Source organism: Polypterus senegalus, chromosome 10 (genome assembly GCF_016835505.1).
Source record: "Polypterus senegalus isolate Bchr_013 chromosome 10, ASM1683550v1, whole genome shotgun sequence".
NCBI lineage: Eukaryota > Metazoa > Chordata > Cladistia > Polypteriformes > Polypteridae > Polypterus > Polypterus senegalus.
The window spans coordinates 127,627,880-127,652,455 of record NC_053163.1 but is presented as its reverse complement, the minus strand read 5'-3'; the positions used below and the strand labels follow the sequence as shown (position 1 = coordinate 127,652,455).

The 24,576-nt window shown below is 40.0% G+C and overlaps 1 protein-coding gene across 1 annotated transcript in view; it reads right to left on the bottom strand.

The window, feature by feature from the left end:
• ddx49 (DEAD (Asp-Glu-Ala-Asp) box polypeptide 49) overlaps positions 1-13,674 on the bottom strand; it is a 31,246-nt gene extending 17,572 nt beyond the window's left edge. The window contains exons 1-4 of the mRNA XM_039766583.1: positions 13,560-13,674; positions 8,239-8,362; positions 8,041-8,126; positions 3,271-3,392 (exon numbers count right to left, since the gene is read on the bottom strand). Of these exons, the coding sequence (XP_039622517.1) occupies positions 3,271-3,392; positions 8,041-8,126; positions 8,239-8,362; positions 13,560-13,674 (447 nt within the window). The remainder of the gene's footprint in view (positions 1-3,270; positions 3,393-8,040; positions 8,127-8,238; positions 8,363-13,559) is intronic.
• Positions 13,675-24,576: the final 10,902 nt, after the last annotated feature.

The window sequence follows — 24,576 nt, the reverse complement described above, 5'->3', positions numbered from 1 at the left end:
GGAATGAAGAAAAATGCTTCAATTTGCTAGACAGCATAAAGATTGGAATCTGCAGGCAATGGGAAAAGGCCATGAGGTCTGATGAGTCCAGATTTACCCTGTTCCAGAGTGATGGGCACATCAGGTTAAGAAGAGAAGTGGATGAAGTGAGTTACCCATCATGCCTAGTGTCTATCATACAAACCTGTGGAGGAGTGTTATGATCTGGGGTTGCTTCAGTTGGTCAGGTCTAGGATCAGCAATGTCATGTGCCAATAAAATGAGGTCAGCAGACTACCTGTATATACTGAATGACCATATTTTCCATCAATGGATCTTTCCTTCCCTGATGGCATAAGCATATTCTAAGATGACAAATGCCAGGATTCATCTGGTTCAAACTGTTAAAGAGTGGTTCAGGAAGCATGAGACATCATTTTCACAAATGGATTGGACACCACAGAGTCCAGACCTTAACCCCATTGAGAATCTTTGGGATATGCTTTACAGAGCCGTCTGACTATACTATCATCAGTACAAGTTCTTGGTGAAAAATTAATGCAACCCGGGATGGAAATAAATTTTATGACATTGCATAAGCTTATATGACAAACGCATGCCATAATCAAAGCTAAAGGTGGTCCAACGAAATATTTGAGTATGTGACTTTTTATTTTGGTGTATTACACAAGTTCAAAAAGAAGAACTACTGTATAATATACTGAAATCTATTTAAAAAATAATTTAAATACTTGTGTCATTGTGTCTCATATAAATGACTAGATGGGCACAACTGGAGGTAGCATCATAAGAACATTAGAAATCTGACATCAAGAGTAGATCATTCTGTCCATCAAGCTCATTTGTTTAGCTAAACTGTGCCTAAATCTCATCTAGATACTTCTTAAAAATTAGAACATATGAAAAAATAGGCACAGTAGCACCTGTTAACTCATAATGGTAGAATGAGTCAGAGTCTACAGTTACCCCAGGTCAATGTGTCATGGACAGAATGGTTATCTTTAGTCTGGATGACCTCTACATTTATGATAATCCTGTTTTCTGCCACTGTCTCTTGTGAATCTGGGTTATTCAATGTAATAAAGCTGACTTTCCTGATGAATTTATTCATCCAAATGGATTTCTGCGAGCTGCTTCTTCCCCAGTAAACCACAGGACAAAAGACTCTTTAAGAACAAAAGAGGTATAGTCAGAATGTTTCTGTTTGTATCAAATTGAAGAATAGGAAACTGTAAAGACTGACATTTTTAATACATCTACAATAATATTTGTATTCATTATTAAGCCCTCTTGCCCAAATATATGTGCTAGAATTTTTTACAGATGACATATTACATAATATTATGTAACATTCTAAAACAAAGTCTCTTTCTAATAATTTGTAATCAATATTGTGAAGTCTGAAAACCATGAGGACTGATTTGAATCATTTATGTTAAGTAGAATGCCCAGTGGGGTCTGGGTGGTCTCATGGCCTTGAAACCTCTGCAGATTTTTTTTTTCTCAGCCCTCTGGAGTTTGTTTTTTTTTGTTCATTTATTTTTTTCTGTCCTCCTGGCCATTGGACCTTAATTTATTCTTTGTTACTTACTATTGCCTAGTCTTATTTCTAAATTTTTCTTTTTTCTTTCTTCTTTCTTCATCTTGTAAAGCACTTTGAGTTACATAATTTGTATGAAACATGCTACTGTATATAAATAAATATTGTTGATCTATCTGCATTATCTTTCATGGTAAAAATGGTCTTAACCTCTCAATTGAAATCACTGGATTATCTTCTTCCTAACCTCTGGAAATCATCTTTTTACAATTTGGTTCTTGTGGAACTCTGTGTCCCAGTTCATCAGTGCCACTATTGACATTTTGTAAGTCGTCACTTGGTGAAGAACTGGATGGCTGTGGACCTCTGAGTTTTTTCCTATTCACAGTTTCTTAATAGACATGTTTGTCTGTTTTTGTTTTTTTCTAATAAAAACCTAATCAAAATATAAACCAAATCAAATTCAGGGCTGGGGAGGACTGGAGCCTTCAGGCACAAGGCAGGGACTTGCCCTGGACACGGTGCCAATGCATCATGGGACTCACATACACACCCACACAAAGATAATCTCAAATTGTCAATTAACCCAGCATATATATATTTTTGAGGATACAACATTTATTTATATAGCACATTTTCATACAAACAGTAGCTCAAAGTGCTTTACATAATAAAGAATAGAAAAATAAAAGACACAATAAGAAAACAAAATAAATCAACATTAAGTAACATCGAATAAGAGTAAGGTTCAATGGCCAGGGGAGACAGAAAAAAACAAAAAAACTCCAGACGGCTGGAGAAAAAATAAAAAAATTTATGTGGAGGATGTGTGGAGATGGAGTAAAATCTACACAGAGTGCCTGCATATGCCACAGAGTGTATAACAATACAGAAAGGTTGCAAGGTCTGAAACCCTAGGCAGTAAGATTAGGCACTATCCCACCCTCAAAAGAAATACTAACATATCTCAAAATACAGTTTTGAACGGTCAGTTAGGTTTACTTTATTATGTTGCATTAAATACAGTCTTCAGCTTTGAGGTTTACAATCTAAATACAGAATAGTGTTGATAGTGTATTGTATTTAGAGGAGAGTTATGAAAGTCTGTTCTCTTGTGTTCTCTAGTGCACTGAACTGTTACTGCAGATATGTTACAAGTTCTGATTAGTGGATCTTAAGTAATCTTTCTTAGCTCATTCAGGTACAATTTTATGCAGCTACTAAATATAATGTTTTCAAACAATTGTCTTCTGCTGTGAATATCTAGCCTTTCACTCAAGGTAACCTCAGGGCAGGTCAAAAGATTAACTCATACCTAACTTTGTTTGGCTTAAATGTGTACCTGGTGTCTACTGGAGGAATGTCCACTTCCTGTCATCATAGCAAGCCTGCCCATATTCAACAGTGAATTTCTGGTCATTCTTTGCTTATGTGGTTTCCAAAAGTAATGCTACTTTAGAGAACATCCACATTATCTTGAACAAATAAGCTCTGTTTAGAAGCAAATTTTAAAAGAGGGTCTTGGTGTACAAATTAGTTCAGGACAATACCATTTTACAGAGAAACCTCCAAATATGGGCTACACAAGATTCCACAACCAGGTCTGAATGCCATACCCAGGTCACAGACTTTACAGTGTTGAAAAAGTAAAATGCCAATTTGGTTTCACACTACAAATAATCCAGTGAAACCAATATGCTAAAATAAAGAACACTTTGCATTGTGCTTACCAAGAAACGGATGTTTTTAATGCTGAAGGTACTGGAACTTCTAATATGGTCTGCTAGCCGACCTGGAGTTGCAATGACAACATGAGGCTTTCTGGATAGTTCAAGAGCTTGGGCAACCATGTCTAAAATAAAAAAATATATATAAAAAAAAAAAAACACAACAATTAAAACAGACTAATTCCAATTTATAGCTTATCAACCTTAATAAAAGGACAAGTACCTGTGTGTATGTATGTGTTTGTCTAGATGCTATGTCTCTGTTATATGCAATTTGGTATGGGATTTGAAAATGCAGAGCTAATGTTTGCGATGTGCCATATGTTGGAGTGAAAAATGCAGTGCATTTTATCACTACATACATTATAAAATGCATTCCAATAAATGGTGCACTGGAAACGTTAATGCTGAAAACGTCCAACAGGCAGCAGCTGCCAGATGGACAAAAAACAGTTTATTCACCCTAATAAAGTACACGTGTCTGAGTATCTGTGTGTCTAGTCAGTTACTATGTCTCTGTTATATGCTATTTAGTGTGGGATTTGTAAAAACAGTGCTAATGTTTGTGCTGTATCATCTTTTGCACTTTATTACTACATGCATTACAAAATACATTCCAATAGATGCTGGATTGAAACATGGATTTTAACCCATCTTAGATGGGTCCTACAGTAAGTTGTCACTGAAATCAACAACAAAAGCGTAAGAGCTCAGCTTGTGCAGATTTCTCTCATGTCTGCGTTATAAAGTATATGTAGATAATACAAACCAGATTCCAAAAAAGTTGTGACACTAAACAAATTGTTAATAAAAACTGAATGCAATGATGTGGAGATGGCAAATGTCAATATTTTATTTGTAATAGAATGTAGATGAAAGATCAAACGTTTAATCCAAGTAAATGTATCATTTTAAAGGAAAAATATGTTGATTCAAAATTTCACGGTGTCAACAAATCCCAAAAAAGTTGGGACAAGTAGCAATAAGAGGCTGGAAAAAGTAAATTTGAGCATAACGAAGAGCTGGAAGACCAATAAACACTAATTAGGTCAATTGGCAACACGATTGGGTATAAAAAGAGCTTCTCAGAGTGGCAGTGTCTCTCAGAAGCCAAGATGGGTAGAGGATCACCAATTCCCACAATGTTGCGCATAAAGATAGTGGAGCAAAATCAGAAAGGTGTTACCCAGCGAAAAATTACAAAGACTTTGCATCTATCATCATCAACTGTGCATAACATCATCCGAAGATTCAGAGAATCTGGAACAATCTCTGTGCGTAAGGGTCAAGGCCGTAAAACCATACTGGATGCCCGTGATCTCCGGGCCCTTAAACGACATTGCACCACAAACAGGAATGCTACTGTAAAGGAAATCACAGAATGGGCTCAGGAATACTTCCAGAAACCATTGTCAGTGAACACAATCCACCATGCCATCCGCCGTTGCCAGCTGAAACTCTACAGTGCAAAGAAGAAGCCATTTCTAAGCAAGATCCACAAGCTCAGGCGTTTTCACTGGGCCAGGGATCATTTAAAATGGAGTGTGGCAAAATGGAAGACTGTTCTGTGGTCAGACGAGTCACGATTCGAAGTTCTTTTGGAAATCTGGGACGCCATGTCATCCAGACCAAAGAGGACAAGGACAACCCAAGTTGTTATCAACGCTCAGTTCAGAAGCCTGCATCTCTAATGGTATGGGGTTGCATGAGTGCATGTGGCATGGGCAGCTTGCATGTCTGGAAAGGCACCATCAATGCAGAAAATTATATTCAGGTTCTAGAACAACATATGCTCCCATCCAGACGTCCTCTCTTTCAGGGAAGACCCTGCATTTTTCAACAAGATAATGCCAGACCACATTCTGCATCAATCACAACATCATGGCTGCGTAGGATAAGGATCCGGATACTGAAATGGCCAGTCTGCAGTCCAGATCTTTCACCTATAGAGAACGTTTGGCGCATCATAAAGAGGAAGGTGCGACAAAGAAGGCCCAAGACGATCGAACAGTTAGAGGCCTGTATTAGACAAGAATGGGAGAGCATTCCTATTTCTAAACTTGAGAAACTGGTCTCCTCGGTCCCCAGACGTCTGTTGAGTGTTGTAAGAAGAAGGGGAGATGTCACACAGTGGTGAAAATGGCCTTGTCCCAACTTTTTTGGGATTTGTTGACACCGTGAAATTCTGAATCAACATATTTTTCCCTTAAAATGATACATTTTCTCAGTTTAAACTTTTGTTCCGTGATTTATGTTCTATTCTGAATAAAATATTAGAAGTTGGCACCTCCACATCATTGCATTCAGTTTTTATTCACGATTTGTATAGTGTCCCAACTTTTTTGGAATCCGGTTTGTAGTAATTTGCTCCCGGCGCCTACGCTTTATCAGGGCATGGACTCAGTAAGGAGATACAAATGTCATGCTGTGATGCAATATGTCCAGTTTAGCTAGTAGGAATCTAAATTCTGAATGATTTGCTCCATTGTATTTCACTGATGCTCATTCTAGTAACTGAATTAGGATGAACTCTCATTCTCATGTTCTGGATACAGTTCCAGGACACTGGTAGATTTGTGACGTGAGTATTTATACTTCTAGAAAAGTTATTTTACTGCTGCTGCAAAAAATGCACCCGAATGGCAATAGTGTTCACTCTGGTGCTGACATTCAGACATTGCTCAGCTCTTTTCAAAGAACCTGACGTGTGCCTTGAAAGCATACTTCACACCGCCACTGCCAGCCTGCAATTTTGGCATCTCGCTGAATGGATCCACAGAACTGGGACATCCTGTTCATATTCTTGCCTCTCAACTAGTGTGAATAAGCAGGAACTTAGACCAGGGGCCTCATGTATAGCGCAGTGCTTAGAACTCACACTATAACAAACAGGAACAGTAGCACTGCTTTGATGCTGGGTGCCGCGAGTCTGCAAAACCGGGCGGAGAAATTGCATATGCCAGGGTATAAGGTACCGTGGAAATGTGCGGAGCTTTACGCCAAGTTTAGGTTTTATATATCGCAATTTGAGCGTGGAAACGTTTGTACGCAACATTTTTGTTCGTACGCACCATTTATACATGAGCCCCCAGGTGATATTTTACTAGTGCTGAAGCGTCCAGTAGCACACAGTGACCAAGACATTTTAACGGCTATTCAAGGGTGTTAAACTTGATTGGGTTGTTTGCTGACAAAGTATACATCCTTGTTAACACAGAACGAATTGCACATCATTATTTTTTTCTTGCAGCCATTGAACTCAGCTGTTAACTGACCTTATATGGACCACTTGCTATTATACCACAGGGCATTTATCTCCATATAAAGTTTTGGTCTTTTCCATTCTGAACTGCAGAGACACACAATATACTGTGGTATTGTCAGTGAACAGTCAGTTAATTTTGATATGTAGATATAACAAAGTGACCAAAAGTAAAAAAAAAAAATAGCTCCACATTTGCAAGTATACAATTATTCAACTTAAAATCGTTTAATTGAGCACATCTATCAAGTTGAAGATTGTCCAAAATGTTTCCAGGGCAATATCCAACCTGCAAAAGCTGCAATCGAGCTCCAGCCTCAATGGCCACATGTTTTGGGCCTTCAGCAAATTAACCTCATTCTGGACCAAAAATCTTTAAATGCCTACCAGACAGCCTTGGTGTCCCAATCCCTCCTAATCCACTAACAGCTGTGTTTGGTGTACTCCCAAATGGGCTTAAAGTGGAGAAGGACAAAGAAACTGTAACTGCCTTTACTTGACTACTAGCACATAGATGTATCTTGTTCAACTGGAAGAAGCCTAGCCCACCTCTTTTAAATCAGCGGTAACTGATGCTATATACTATTTGAAATTGGTAAAAGTCTAATTCTCACTGTTGAAAACTTTGTAAAACCTGGCAGGATCTAATTAATAACATTTTAGAATAAAAAAAAAAAAGATTCTCTTTCCTCGTTTCTGCTCTTAAAGTCTTGCACTGGCTATTGGCCTTCCTCTCTCTTGGAAGGGGTTTGAATTGAATTTAGTTTTGCTAAGTTTGACTTTATTTTATGGAATGTTACTTACTTTTAATAAATACAATTAAAAAAAAAACAAAACAGGCTGGGCTTATTGTTGCTACACAGCTTCCTCCAAAGCAGTTGTTCTTGTTCTGACTATAATACAGCTGGGGTTCAAATATTTCAGTGTTCTGAATCTGAAATTCAATTTTACCAATTTCTATCTGGGTTTTAACTGTGTGCCCTGGTTATGGCCAATTATCTCATACTTTCAATGGTTTTAAGTATCCTTAGGGGTGAAAGTCATTTTTTGCTTATGTCATTCATCAGCATATACTGTACATCCACATGTCCTTCAGCCCCCAACCTCCACTGCAAATACTATGAAATCTATAAGCCCGTCACATTCTGCCTTTTATTTAGCATGTGACTTCGAAATTGCTGCATTCAAAATTAAGAAGAAAATGCTAAAACAGCGTGCTTTTTAAATGTGGATGATGTAGCATTCATAAAGTTGATATGCTAAAATCCAGAAAACTCCCTGTTATGATCACAAGTATGAACATACAGTTTGTAGAACAAAACCATACGTCATATCCCTAATATCCTCCAACCATTTTGCTATAATCTGAAAAATTATTATATAGTTACATTTCTAAACATTAACAAAAAATTTGTTTATGCATTCAGTGGAGTTGATTTGGATTCATGAAAACAAGCATCAACCATTTCTAAAGGGTAGTGAATTAGTAGAAAACAGGTCTAAATACTCACCCATTCCTCCTACAATAATGCAATCCTTTAACCCAATTGGTCTTCCCAGTACCCGGAATTGCTCTGCAATCTGATAAGCCAGCTCCCTGGAATCACATTAACAGGAATCACTGATTCTGGACTGGACTAAAATGTGACAATGACCAAATGTCTGCAATTCTATAAGGTTTACAATCCACCAGAACAGGAGGCACTAACCTTGTTGGTGTAAGAACTAGGCAGAATATGCCGTATGGATCTTCAGAAAGCTTTTGAAGGATAGGCAGCACAAAGGCAGCTGTTTTGCCACTTCCAGTCTTCGCACAACCCATGCAGTCCCGGCCTTTAAAAGATGGATTCTCACAGTAAACAAATGTCACCTACAGCAAGTGGACTCATTCCAAACTAGAACAAAATGTTACAGTCATGTGAAAACATTAGGACACCCTTTGAAAGCATGTGGTTTTTTGTAACATTTTTAATAAATGGTTATTTCATCTCCGTTTCAACAATACAGAGAGATTAAAGTAATCCAACTAAACAAAGAAAACTGAGGAAAAGTCTTTTCAAGATCTTCTGTAAATGTCATTCTACAAAAATGCCTATTCTAACTGAGGAAAAAGATAGGACACCCTTGCCCCTAATAGCGAGTGTTACCTCCTTTGGCTGAAATAACTGCAGTGAGACGGTTCTTGTAGCCATCAACCAGTCTTCGACATCGGTCTGAGGAAATTTTACCCCACTCCTCAATGCAGAACTTTTTCAGCTGTGAGATGTTTCAGGGGTTTCTTGCACGTACAGCCCTTTTCAAGTCACCCCACAGCATCTCAATGGGATTCAAATCTGGACTTTGACTTGGCCATTCCAGGACTCTCCATTTCTTCTTTTTCAGCCAATCTTTGGTTGATTTACTAGTATGTTTTGGGTCATTGTCATGTTGCATGGTCCAGTTCCGCTTCAGCTTTAATTTTCTAACTGATGGTCTCACATGTTCTTCAAGCACCTTCTGATACACAGTAGAATTCATCGTGGATTCTATGATGGTGAGCTGACCAGGTCCTGCTGCAGCAAAGCAGCCCCAAACCATGACACTTCCACCTCCATGCTTCACAGTTGGTATGAGGTTCTTTTCTTGGAATGCTGTGTTTGGTTTACGCCAAACATGTCCTCTGCTGTTGTGTCCAAATAATTCAATTTTGGACTCATCTGTCCAAAGAACATTATTCCAGAAGTCCTGGTCTTTGTCAACTTTATCTCTGGCAAATGTCAGTCTGGCCTCGATGTTTCTCTTGGAAAGCAAAGGTTTCCTCCTTGCACACCTCCCATGCAAGTTAAACTTGTACAGTCTCTTTCTGATTGTAGAGGCATGTACTTCTACATCAACAGTAGCCAGAGCCTGCTGTAGTTCTCGAGATGACACTTTAGGGTTTTTGGAGACCTCTTTAGCATCTTGCGGTCTGCTCTTGGGGTGAACTTGCTGGGGCGACCAGTCCTGGGCATGTTGGCAGTTGTTTTGAAAGCCCTCCACTTGTAGACTATCTTCCGGACGGTGGAATGGCTGATTTCAAAATCTTTTGAGATCTTTTTAAATCCCTTCCCAGACTCATAGGCTGCTACAATCTTTTTTCTGAAGTCCTCTGACAGCTCTTTTGTTCTCACCATGGTGCTCACTCTCACTTCAACAGTCAGGAGCACACCAAACTAAATGTCTGAGGTTTAAATAGGGCAAGCCTCATTCAACATGCAGAGTAACGATCTACTAATTATGTGCACCTGGTGTGATATACCTGTGTGAGATCTGAGCCAATTTAAGAGGGAATACATGTGAGGGTGTCCTATCTTTTTCCTCAGTTAGAATAGGCATTTTTGTAGAATGACATTTACAGAAGATCTTGAAAAGACTTTTCTTCAGTTTTCTTTGTTTAGTTGGATTACTTTAATCTCTCTGTATTGTTGAAACGGAGATGAAATAACCATTTATTAAAAATGTTACAAAAAACCACATGCTTTCAAAGGGTGTCCTAATGTTTTCACATGACTGTATATACTTAAAGACTTAACAAATATCTCTAAATTAATACAACACACATTTTAGAAATTGAAATTGCAACTATAATTTCAATTCTGTGGAAAAATGAATACTTGGAATCTATAATTTGCTACACAGTATTTTTGCTTCTGGTATTATTTAGTAACTCCGAGTCAAAAACTTTATTCACTTTAACACTCCTTTAAAATGTAATGCATTCATGGTACTACTTGGAAATGAAGATTTAATTAGCTTTCAAAGCAGAGTGTACAGAGAAAAAGATGGTGATTACAGAATGTTAAAAATGATACAGTATTCAGATATTTTAGATTACTCCTAAAAGTCTCAATGGATTCTAACTCAAAAATATCACAATGCTGTAATTGGCCCTGTAACAGAGGAGTAGCAAAATAAAGAAACTTCATAACATCTATTTCTCAGATTAATAAAAACACCATTAAGCTACACAGTTGCCAGACATTGAAAAAAGAAAATGATACAGCATTGCGGTATTCTTCTGACACGGTGCAGTATGTTAGTGTATAGGTTATCTCTGGGACAAAATGAACATTTGCAGTGCTCCATCTGTAGCTACGTAAAAACAAGGCATTTACATAATGGTGACACATATGTAGAGTCCTGAAACAAATCAACTGAAATCATATGGCACATTTAGCTACAATCTTTGTCCTTGTTCTTCTGGATGTGACACACAGTGTAGTTTCTGTCCTCTGTTGTCCATTTATTGAATGGCACTTTTAATTAATGTCTGTGCAGTTTCGCCATGTTATGTAATACTGCACTTAAATAATTTTACCCATGTTATTATATTGGACATCCTTATGTTGCACAGATGGAAAGTATATTTTGCTCATATTATTTAAGAAGTATTTATTTTCCAGTTACTAAATAAAAAATGTTAGAAAATAAACTTAGTATGTTCACATGGTAGGAAAAATTGTGTAGCAAATAATAACATCCCTCTTTGTAAACCCAATGCTGAAATACCCACCCTGCCTGCCACAAGAGAAATTGGTGCCCTGAAATTCTGCTCAGCTTTATAGACTGCACTCCAAACAATATCCATATGTTCAACATGCTGTCATGCTGACACGGGAGGGAGATTGTTTTGGATTCCATAAAATTTTGATCATGTCTAAGAATGCAGTTTCATTTTGTGCAATCTATGAAACTGACATTTTTCTACAAATACAATAGTTAGTGTCAAGGGAAGTGGAGGCTAAAGTTTTAAAATGTTGTTTTTTTGGTATTTTTCAGTACCGGTATACTGTGCAACCATTTACAGAGTACAGTAAAATTCAAACACAAATGAGCACAGCTACTTGCAGTCACTAATGCAATACATACATCCATTAACCATTTTAAAAAAAAAAAAAGATGAATGGTCTAAAAACTCAGCTGACAAAACCTTAAGTCTTATGCCTTTTTAAAAGGCACGGAAGCACACTGAAAAATGAGAATGCATAGAAACATTCTCAAACTGATAAGCTATAGAACAGCTGAAAATAAAACATAAAGCCTAGGTTACCATATTGAAACCCCGACATAGTTTGACGGATGCTAATTATCAGACAGGTGCGAGACTGTGACAGGAAATTACTTTCTCCTTTGCAGTCCCCAATTTGGAAAGAAACACCTGAAATGATGACAGAAAATTAATGACACTGACCTCCCAAGAATAACTGTAGAACGGGGGCACTGAGAATCATAAGCTGCCTAATATATGTGGCAGCACGACAATGGATGGGTGACCAAACTTACTGATTTAATTATTAATTTTTAATTAACTTCAACCTTTAGTATTTTATTTCTGTTACTTGGTATTACATTAGTATTATTGCAAAAAAGTAAATTATTCCATTTTCAATGCAATATGATGTTGTCAGAGCATAACCCCTAGCAACCTTAAATTGAAATTATAGTCCAAATTAAATAAGCAAAGAAACATTGATATAGAATCTTTAGCACCCTCCTCAATGCAAACATAATAAAAGGCAATTTACATTAAACAATTAATGTGTCAACACCAATTAAATGGTGAGCTGCAAGCAAGGAAAAACAAATGCCATTTAAAAAGTCTGTTAAAAGTTCATAAGAATTTTAACTTTAAATGAATCTGCAGGCTTGATGACCAAAACATGTCAAGTTCAAAAGAACCCAGGCCATATCTTCATCACACCAACAAGCTCTTTCCCAAATTCAACAAAAAAAAAATCAAAAATGACCTGCTATGCTCTTTGGGGCACTCTTTGGGATTTCTTTGTTTCTCCTTTTACTTTTAAGGAACTCAAGTTCACCTGTTAGCATCATGCAAAGGGAGTGGTTTCTACTGTAATAGGTGGCCTTGTCCAGCTTTCTTCTGGTGCTGTTAAAAACCTTTTTACTTATTTACCACCACCTTCTTTTCTTCCTACATGGTCCTCCCTCTATTTCTTATTGTACTCCCTTCTACATACACTACTTGTATGCTCTTTGCTCCCTTTGGGATTATTCTTCTTCAGTTACATTCCTGAAGAACCGCACAGTTACGGACAGTGTAGATAATGAAGCATTGATCCTTTACGAAAAACATTTAAGGTTCCAGAAGGACGCTGGCTCTGGGGGAGATGAGGTCTTGTGGACAAGCGGTTTCCTCTCCCACCCCCAAATGGGATTTCGGTAATGATCCTTCCTCAGCAGTCACTGGGCTGTATTACAAACAAGTTTGAAGATAGGCAAACTCATTTTTTTCAGACAGTAGTCATCCTCTTTTTCCTAAATTTCACTTGCTGCCTTTAGGCTGCAGATTTAAGTTTCCAGAGGTAAAAAAAAAAAAAACACACACACACATTGAAGAGCTCTTTTTATTCCGAAAGCTATAAACTCGCTGACTTCTTTGCTAGTTGGATCATCCCCCTGAATTCTGAATTATTATTTAGTGTACTGCTAAAAGTAATTACTTTCTTTGTACTAATCTTGAGTGTGTGTACTTATGAAAACACAAGTTGTCAGCTGTACTGCCTCGGCTTATTTTCTTGTATCTGTGCATCAATCAATGCCTTATATTTGGTACTTTCCTTGTTGAAAACGAGTTAACTTTCGGGATAATAAAGCCTAATTTCACAACTCACGAACAACTACTTTTTTCATAAAAGTACTGTAAACAAAATTTAAGATGTTAAAGGACAGACCTGAAACTAAAGACACGGTGAAATAAAACTTCAATTATTGTCATCCCAAATTATTTCTACAGCCTCGTACTTGATAGGACGTAAATGCCACCGTAACGCCAAGTACCGAGTGAGAGCAGACGACTTCTGTCATACTGCCCGTCAAGTGCACACTGTCCCACTTCTACCAGCCTATGTCTCTCTGGAGGTTTTCGGTCTTTCTCTTTTCTTCCGCTACCTATTCTCCCAAGTGCTCTCCAGCTCCGTCTATGAAGGGACCATAACCCGTCTTTTTCACTATCGACCCCAGTCAGTTAGAAAGTACTTGTACGCGACCTCACCTTGCAAAATAGCCGGTACACAGTTTTCCTGGACGGGAGTAGCTTTGTTGATGCCCATCTGTCGGCATTGTGCCACGAGCCATTCCGAGATACCGAGAGACTTAATGTCAGCCATAACGCGGAGCCGCGTGAAAAGAAAAATGTACGTCGCGAAGCTGTGACGTCACCGAAGCGACAGGATCCTAGTGAATGCTAAAAGTTGCAGGTAAATTGGCAGGGCGGGCGCTTTCTGCCTTACGGTTAGTGAGCAGTTAATTGTAGATAGAAACATTTATATTTATCATACATTTCGTTAAACGTATAGTTGTAGTTTTCAAACAAATCAGGTGTACAATGCTTTGTTCGATAAGTGCTTACAAATAATCACAACTTAAAGCCAAACAGTAAAGTATATAAAGTAGTACTAATTTAAATGTAGAAAGTTATACAAAACGTCTATCGGTAGACTTCACGTTGCAGTTAGAAATTGCGATAATATAAAATCGTGTGACGTGCTTTCTTTACAAGTTGTGACTTCAAAATTAACTATGTAAAATACACAGTGTCCCACTGGAAAATAATAAACTGCCAGTAAAATACTTTATGTACAGTGAATATAGGAGAATGAGAAGATAATAAATATAAATACATGTAAAATAGACATAAAGAAGTTCAGAGCCAGATATAAAGAAAGTGGTGCAAATTCTAAAAGTTAAAGTTATGCCCCCCACCCCTTAACTCACGGGTGTCAAATAGTTTAACAAAAGTGATATATTTCCGCAGCCTAATCTAAAGTCTTAAAAAGGACTGTATAGATGACAAAATAAAAGTACTGTACTTTTCAGCTGGCACTTATTTACCACCTACATTTCAGAACAAGTAATCCACCTGAAAGCTAAGCATGTTTGGCTCTGGCCAGTACTGGGATGGGGAACCAAGCAGGAAGAGCTTGGGTTGCTGCTGGAAGTGGTGTTGGTGAGGCCATCAGGGGGTGTTTGTCTTGTGGTCTGTGTGTGGATCCCAGTGTGGTGACAGGGACAGTGTGCTCTAAAAATCGGTGCTGTCCTTTGGATGAATAATAAAACTGAGGTCCTGTCTCTTTGTGGTCATATTAGCGTCTTTCAAAAAGTGTAGGGTGTTTCCAGATGTCTTGGCTAAATTGCACACCCCGGCATTGTTCTTTTAGCCCCCTAATCATTCCCAATCTGTTATTGCCTAAGTATTTCTCAAACCTGATAGCTAATGTGTGATGAGTGTACTGATGCAAACAGTCCAGCTTCAGATTTGTGGTGCTAGAAATGGCCCACTGTCAATGTAAAGCAATTAAGAGTATTTAAAAAAAAAAGCATTATATAAATGTAAATAATTTAAAACAGACCTTGTTTAGCTGATCCTGACAAAAATCTAATTGCTCCTTCAGTATCCCAGTGAGGTTGGCTGCTGACTGTATTTGGCCTAGTGTGATTGGTTTGCCCTATAAGAGGCTGATGCTCTGTCCTGTGCTGACATTTGTTTGTGCTCAGTACCACCAAGGCAGGCTCTGGACCAAATGTGAGTCTCTAAGTGCATTGGTAGGTTTGATGAATGAATTAAAAACAATATTAATTGCATACAATGTAATATATTAGTTTTTTTTTTCCAGTATATGACATGTTCAAGCCTATTGCATATAAAATAAATTAATATTGAAAATATACTAATAATAACTATTTGTTGCTGAATGTCATAAACAAAGAAGTCAACCAAAGTGGAATCTGCTTTGTTAACATTTGAAATTTAGCCAAAAAATAATAATTAAAATAACTATTTTTATCATTTCCCTAGCTCCAATTACCTGTCTAATAGAATAAATGTAAAATATTTGACATTTAATATCTCTTTCCCTACATGTATCATTGTGTGTCTCAACCTTTCTTACCCACCAATTTCTCTCTGTCACATTTTCATAAAGCCTGCGTTGCTCACCTCCTGTACACTTTTTGACTGCCACTAGCGGCAGATGTGCCCCCATTACCCACTCTGAAAATAACCAGGAATTGAACTTCTCGCCCCTAATGTATTGTGTCATCATCCCTCCCACTGAGTAACAACAGTTAGGAAAAAGACATGCACACACACCAACGCACAGTAGCATTTTATTATATAGTAGATACTGTAGATAGATAATATACAGTATAAGAAACCATATTTATATATGTTACATTAAACACATATTTCTGTGATTATCCTCTTCTTTCTTAAGTTCTTAAAGCCATGAGAGACAGTCACACACACACATACACATATTCATACTCATACAGGGCCAACATAAAATTGCAAATTAACCTGACAAGCACACCTCTGGAAACTGGTAGGCAACCAAATGCAGATAAAAGAGAACATGCGAACTCCATGCAGATAATAACCAAATGTGGGATTCAAATTCAGGAAACTTGTACCTGTGGGATATTAGCATTAACCACTCTGCTGTCCATATATAATTTTTATTAATTTATTATTAATGTATTAAAAATTTTAAAATGTCCATCCATCCATCCATTCTCTTCCGCTTATCCGAGGTCGGGTCGCGGGGGCAGCAGCTTAAGCAGAGAGGCCCAGACTTCCCTCTCCCGGCCACTTCTTCCAGCTCTTCCGGGAGAATCCCAAAGGCGTTCCCAGGCCAGCCGGGAGACATAGTCCCTCCAGCGTGTCCTGGGTCTTCCCCGGGGCCTCCTCCCGGTTGGACGTGCCCGGAACACCTCACCAGGGAGGCGTCCAGGAGGCATCCTGATCAGATGCCCGAGCCACCTCATCTGACTCCTCTCGATGCGGAGGAGCAGCGGCTCTACTCTGAGCCCCTCCCGGATGACTGAGCTTCTCACCCTATCTTTAAGGGAAAGCCCAGACACCCTGCGGAGGAAACTCATTTCAGCCGCTTGTATTCGCGATCTCGTTCTTTCGGTCACTACCCATAGCTCATGACCATAGGTGAGGGTAGGAAGGTAGATCGACTGGTAAATTGAGAGCTTTGCCTTACGGCTCAGCTCCTTTTTCACCACGACAGACCGATGCAGAGCCCGCATCACTGCGGATGCCGCACCGATCCGCCTGTCGATCTCACGCTCCATTCTTCCCTCACTCGTGAACAAGACCCCGAGATACTTGAACTCCTCCACTTGGGGCAGGATCTCTCCCCCAACCCTGAGAGGGCACTCCACCCTTTTCCGGCTGAGGACCATGCTCTCGGATTTGGAGGTGCTGATTCTCATCCCAGCCGCTTCACACTCAGCTGCGAACCGATCCAGAGAGCTGAAGATCACGGCCTGATGAAGCAAACAGGACAACATCATCTGCAAAAGCAGTGACCCAATCCTGAGTCCACCAAACCGACCCCTTCAACACCCTGGCTGCGCCTAGAAATTCTGTCCATAAAAGTTATGAACAGAATCGGTGACAAAGGGCAGCCCTGGCGGAGTCCAACTCTCACTGGAAACGGGCTCGACTTACTGCCGCAATGCGGACCAAGCTCTGACACCGGTTGTACAGAGACCAACAGCTCTTATCAGGGGTCCGTACCCCATACTCCCGAGCACCCCCACAGGATTCCCGAGGGACACGGTCGAATGCCTTTTCCAAGTCCACAAAACACATGTAGACCGGTCGGGCAAACTCCCATGCACCCTCCAGGCCTCTGCTAAGGGTGAAGAGCTGGTCCACTGTTCCGCGACCAGGACTAAAACCACACTGTTCCTCCTGAATCCGAGGTTCACTATCCGACGGACCCTCCTCTCCAGAACCCCGAATAGACTTTTCCAGGGAGGCTGAGGAGTGTGATCCCTCTATAGTTGGAACACACCCTCCGTCCCCTTTTAAAGAGGGGACCACCACCCCGGTCTGCCAATCCAGAGGCACTGTCCCGATGTCCATGCGATGTTGCAGAGGCGTGTCAACCAAGACAGTCCTACAACATCCAGAGCCTTAAGGAACTCCGGTATCTCATCCACCCCGGGCCCTGCCACCAAGGAGTTTTTTGACCACCTCGGTGACTTCAGTCCCAGAGATGGGAGAGCCCACCTCAGAGTCCCCAGGCTCTGCTTCCTCATTGGAAGGCATGTTAGTGGGATTGAGGAGGTCTTCGAAGTACTCCTCCCACCGACCCACAACGCCCGAAGTGAGGTCAGCAGCGCACCATCCCCACCATATACGGTGTTGACACTGCACTGCTTCCCCCTCCTGAGACGCCGGACGGTGGACCAGAATCTCCTCGAAGCCGTCCAAAGTCGCTCTCCATGGCCTCTCAAACTCCTCCCATGCCCGAGTTTTGCCTCAGCAACAACCGCCGCGTTCGCTTGGCCTGCCGGTACCTATCAGCTGCCTCCAGAGACCCACAGGACAAAAAGTCCTATAGGACTCCTTCTTCAGCTTGACGGCATCCCTCACGCGGTGTCCACCAACGGGTTCGGGATTGCCGCCACGACAGGCACCGACCACCTTGCGGCCACAGCTCCGGTCAGCCGCCTCAACAATAGAGGCACGGAACATGGCCCATTCGGACTCAATGTCCCCACCTCCCTCGGGGCGTGGTTGAAGTTCTGCGGAGGTGGGAGTTGAAGCTACTTCTGACAGGGACTCTGCCAGCCGTTCCCAGCAGACCCTCACAACACGTTTGGGCCTACCAGGTCTGACCGGCATCTTCCCCCACCATCGAAGCCAACTCACCACCAGGTGGTGATCAGTTGACAGCTCCGCCCCTCTCTTCACCCGAGTGTCCAAGACATATGGCGCAAGTCCGGCGACACGACCACAAAGTCGATCATCGACCTGAGGCCTAGGGTGTCCTGGTGCCAAGTGCACATATGAACACCCTTATGCTTGAACATGGTGTTCGTTATGGACAATCCGTGACGAGCACAGAAGTCCAATAACAAAACACCGCTCGGTTCAGATCGGGGCGGCATTCCTCCCAATCACGCCCTTCCAGGTCTCACTGTCATTGCCCACGTGAGCATTGAAGTCTCCCAGCAAAACGAGGGAATCCCCAGAAGGTATGCCCTCTAGCAACCCCTCCAGAGACTCCAAAAAGGGTGGATACTCCAAACTGCTGTTGGCGCATACGCACAAACAACAGTCAGGACCCTTCCCCACCCGGCGGAGGGAGGCCACCCTCTCGCCCACGGGGTAAACCCCAATGCACAGGCTCCAGTGGGGGCAATAAGTATGCCCACACCTGCTCGGCGCCTCTCACCGGGGGCAACTCCAGAGTGGTAGAGAGTCCAGCCCCTCTCAAGGAGATTGGTTCCAGAGTCCAAGCTGTGCGTCGAGGTGAGTCCGACTATATCTAGCCGGAGCCTCTCGACCTCGCGCACTAGCTCAGGCTCCTTCCCCTTCAGATAGGTGACATTCCACGTCCCAAGAGCCAGTTTCTGTAGCCGAGGATCAGACCGCCAAGGTCCCGCCTGGCCACCACCCAACTCACATTGCACCCAACCTCCTTGGCCCCTCCCATAGGTGGTGAGCCCATGGGGAGATTTTTAAAATTTTTTTATTTTAAAATGTAGATATTTTATTGTGAAGGGGAATATATAATATAAACTATTACAGAAAACATTGATGAATCCTTTGGAACTCCTCGAATTTCTGCATTAAATGCTTATATCAATGTGGTTTGATCTACAACTAAGACACAAATAAAAGACAAACTTAATCTTATTAAAACTAATAAAACACAACCAGTTATATCTCACTTTGTCAAAAGTGTGCACATTGTTTAAATATTCAGTTTGGACAATTTTTGTGAACCTGTAAGGCTGATGATATGTGCAAATGCTAGTTGCAGTCAGGTGTTCCAATCAATGAGGTGGAACTGGAGGTGTGACTTCAAAGTATCCTCCTATAAAAAGGCATATAGAGTTTGGACAAAGTCTGCTGTGCTCAAGAAAGACGTCTTCATGTGAACTAATCCAAAGAAATATTAGAGGACCACAGAAAAGGGAATTGTAGAGATGTGTAAAGCTGGAAAAGGCAATAACAGCATTTCTGAAGGCTTGAGTGTTCATCAATCCACACAAACAAATTGTTTGCAAATGGAGGGAATTCAATCCGATTGTTAGCTTTTGTTGGAGTGTATTTCTGACAAAGTTCTTGCCAAATGGGCGACATTCATTGTTGAAGTAGATGAAAAAGAAACCTAGGGTAACTGTAAAAGAGGACCTGCAAAACAGAGCTGGTGAAAGGATTATAGGTCATGGGTCGAAATAGGTCAATAATATTGGATGGGTCATGTGGATCACAGGTCATTGTCCGTGACCTAGTGACCCATCATAAAATTTACCGGTAGCAGTTTGAAATTTTAAAATAATGCTGAAAAAACATTTTTTTTCTCCCACGTCACTGTAATGTAACAAAATGAAAATAGCTGCAGACTTATTAGGCCTACTTACTTACTCTAGGATGATTGATCAATTGACTTAATTTCTGTGTTTACATAATATGACTTCCATTGACACTGTCTGGAAGAAAGTCATGTCCGTGAACCCCAATGTACGCTAGCTGGACAGCTATTTCCATGAACTGGTCAAATATGCAAACCAGGCGTCAGTCCAACCTGCTAAAAAGCCTTAACCATGGGAGAGAAACAAGCCTATGACGTAGCTAGAGCAACTTGTTTTCATCAATTTTGGAGAATCTCAATGTGTTAATTCCACTGCTGAGGCACGGAAGAAAAAAACACTTGATTTCCCAAATTGATATCGACCTTTTAAAGGACATAGTGTCCTTCAGGAACATTTTTCCTTTGCTAATTCAATTTTCTTTAATGTGCCAATATTCCCACTTTGTAAAATTCATTGCCAGTTTATTACACTCTTCACAAAGCTTGGCAACCGCAGCGTTCCGACAGTGACATGATTAGTCTGATGAAAGAAGAATTTCTAGCAGCATTAACCGACAAATACTGGAGCAGTCTGGCCATGCTGCACTTTGTTGAGACATATCTTGATCCAACTTTTCGGGGATTTAGCTTTGTGGAAAACCTAAAGGATCGCCAAGTGTTCTTCGAACAAGTTAAGGCCTCCCTTCACAAGCTAGCCATAGAACCGACTGACTCAACTGCCGATGTTGTTACAGAAGCAGCCTCAGCTTCTCTGGACGTTTCAGATGTCAACTTAAGTGCACCACTGGAACCGTTACACAAGAAGCTGAATGCTGATCAATTCGCTTGGTGCAGAAGTTTCGATACAAGTGCTAGTAATGTGAGTCAAGTATTCACGTGCACACTGTAACAAGAGAGTCAACAATAAAATGAGAGATTACAAGAGAGAAGCACACCCACCTCAACCCGCAGCTTCTGTGCCTGATCAGTTTGACCCACTGCAGTGGTGGGGTCTTCATTACAAGACAAATCAAACATCGCTAGACGACTCTATGTAATTCCAGTGTCTTCAGTTGAATGCAAGAGACACTTCAGTGCATACAATGCTTGACAGATAATTATGTCACAACACAGTAGCATGTTTCCTGAAACTGTTGAAGCTCTTTCAATCATGCTTGAGGGGTACAATAAGTTGATCAAGTGATTTTGGATCAGTGACTGGCACTGGCAATACTGGCTCAGGCTGACCCTACTGTGTTTGTTTTTGCAGTCGCACAACTCACATGTAGTCATATTGTGACCATTGCAGTTGTAATGCGTGACTTTCTGCCATTTGTGAATGAATGGGAATTGCATTAAGCTCACAAAGTGTGTAATGAACCAACAACATTTTACGGACAATAGAATGTCACTGCAGTCATCCATTAAAATGCCGAGGCTTAAATTAGACAAACCAAACTTGTTTTATTGCACTTGTATTCCTGACGGAATGCAGAATTGCAAAGTGCATAAAAAGTAAATGTACAGTTTTGTATACAGTAGTTATATAAATACAAATAAATATTAATTAAGATAAAACAAAGATGAGAACTTGCACGGTTGCTGTCACAATGAGAAATAGTTTGGCAGTGAACAATGCAGTTCCAGTTAGCAAGAGGCCTATATTCGTCAATTCTAGCCTCATCTGCTGACACTGCGACTGAAGCCAGGAAAATGCACCATGGGTCATGGGTCATGCGGGACATGGGTCAGAGGCGTGATGGGTCACATGGTTAATTGGTCACAAAAGATGACCCACTGTCATGCTGCAGAATTCTCTTGAACTTGCCAAAGTCTGTATCCCACTATATAAAAATAAACATTAGACAAGAACAGTTTTTATGGAAGAACACCACTGAGGAAGCTACTGCTCTGCAACAGAAACATTACTGGATGTATGAAATTTATAAAAGGCCACTTGGATCTTTCATAATGATTCTAGATCAAATTCTGTGGTTGTTGGAGACAGAAGTTGAACTCTTTGGTAAAAACGTGCAACTCCATGTTTAGAGAAAAATAGCATAACACACTAACACCAAACCTCGTGGTTTGCAGTGGCTTTGCTTCCTTAGGGCCTATAGAACTTGCTGTCATGGAGGGAACATTGAATCAAAAATTAAATTACAGGAATACTTCACCCAAAAATTATATATATTTTTATATGTTACTTATCTCATGTCATTTGAAGTGGTGAGCAAGAAATGTTTTGAATTTCACATTTTCATCCAGAATGGAGAGAAAAACGTTTATGATATAATGGAAGCCAATAGTAGCCAATACTGTACAATGGTAAACAATGTAAAAAACATACATGGAAAAAAAAGAGAAAAATGTCATGTGACTTATGTTGCATAATCCACATAGCATTAATTAAGCCATATTTACATTTACTGCTTAGCAGATGCTTTTATCCAAAACAACTTACAAAGAAGGTCAACATATTAGAGTTACATATGCTACAAACCTGCAAAACACATTGTTTTTTTGCTAAAATTATTTAAAATACTGTATATGCTTCTGGAATGATCAGTGCACATCATAAACAGAAAACCATAGCCTCATGAGAATGACTTCTTGAATTCAAGACAGGACTCTTGACCAACAGATAAGGGGAAGGGGATGGTCAAAAGGCCATTTCCATAAGGCTTTAGTTTTATTGTCATTCACAAAAAGAAATATTTGGTGGAAGTTATTGTTCACATACATTTTTCCATCCTGAACTGTGAATGTTTAATGATTTACATGTATTCCTTTGCAGGTGCTTTTATCCAAACTGTTCAACATAATTGAGTTAACATCTGTCTGGGGAATTGTTTGTAAACAAGTGTTACAAGGAAAGGGTACAAAATTGATCATCAAAAAAATGAAGAGCTCAGAAGCAAAATACAAACGAGTTACATTTGTCAAAAAAAAGGGCTTGATAAACCCCACTGAGACATTCCTTGTGTGATTTTCGACTATGCAAGAAATAAATTACACAAGTATTATTTTTGTTGTTACAATCCCAAGACGACAAAAGCAAATAGTTAATATCACTTAGAGAGCCTTCTAACACTTTCAAAACACTGAGGGAGTCAGCAGTTCAGATGGAGGTGGGTAGCTCATTCCACCAGCTAGGAGCTACACATGAAAAGAGTCTGGACTGAGAATTGATACCATATAGAGGTGGCATCACTAGATGTCAGTCAACAGCAGACCTGAATAGGCAAGTAGTAGCATAGGACCACAGAATTGTCCCCATATTCAGCAACCATGTACCACTGTGTTTGACATTAGAATGAGTACAGTTGTTTGTGTCGTATTAGTTTCAGCAGTCAAGTGTTTGCTGAAGATGAGACCTCATTCCTAACAGCTATTTAATGCAGGTAATTCCAACAACTGAAATTTATACTTTTTTGTCAGTAGCCTCTTCTTCCATCTGTAAAATTCCTTTTCTGAAAGAAAATTCAAATGGTTAACACTTTCTTTTGTCATTTTTTTTAACCTGCTTTCTTTTGCAGGATTGTAGACAGAAAACCGGAACCAAATTACCTTTTGCTTTATTGCAAAGATGGTAATATAATTTTGAAGGAAGCAAAGAAAATTTCCATATTTTGGCTTTCATTTAATTATGTATTTTGTATAACAACTACAATAAAGGTGGCATAATCCCACCTATCATGACCTCTTTGTGGATATCTTTATTTTCACATAAGCCACCTCCATTCACAAATGCTTTTAGGGTGACTAAGGGTAGTCAATTTGCCCAATTTGTGTGTGAGTATGAGCTGTGACAGACTACTGGAATTGGCTTCTGCCTGATGAACATTACTATCGGAAGAGATTTCAGCTCTTAGTGACCCTACAGTATAAAACTGAATACTTAACTGACCAACCTTTATTTTAACACATTTTCAAGTGACTGGTTTCTTTATAAATGTTCATGTTTGAATAATTGTGATTATGTGCATGGATGTGTCCTGTGACTGATTGGCGTCTTCCCCAAGTTTGGGTCCTGCATTGTTCCTGATGCTGTGGGGATAGGCTTTAGCCTGCTCAGCCCTGAAATGGATTAAGTGGGTCTGATAATTCATGGATGGGTAGAACTGGGCTAAATAAAATAAGATTATATCAATTGTGTTACCTTCTTAATCAACTTTAAGATTAGAAGGGTCAGAGTCTCCACCAGTATCATTAGATGCAAGGCAGAGACCAGTCCTGGTCAGGGTGAAATAAGATTACATTGTAAAATATTGCATTAATTTACAGTCAGTGGATTACAACACATATTAATAAACTGAAGCTGTTATGTCATCACTACTGGCACATAGCAACAGAAATATCAGATTTATCACCAGACTCTCAAAAACATTGAAGCATCTGTGTCAGTGTTAAACTCAAGAACAAAGTGGACTCCACTGCAACCAGAAATCTGTACTTTAGCCACATTGGTGCCTCATGCCTCCTTAATCTCATGCCCAGCTCCACCCTACCTCCTACCTTTACTAATGATGGTACCACTCCATTCAGCTCATCTTCCTTCAAGACAGAATAAGCAGAAAGTGTTATGAAGAATGACACCTGAGGCACTCATAGTGTTTTGTCCTTGTAGTACAAACAAAAAAGCCTTGCTGACTTTTACGCTCACCACAAATCCCATCCCACCTTTAC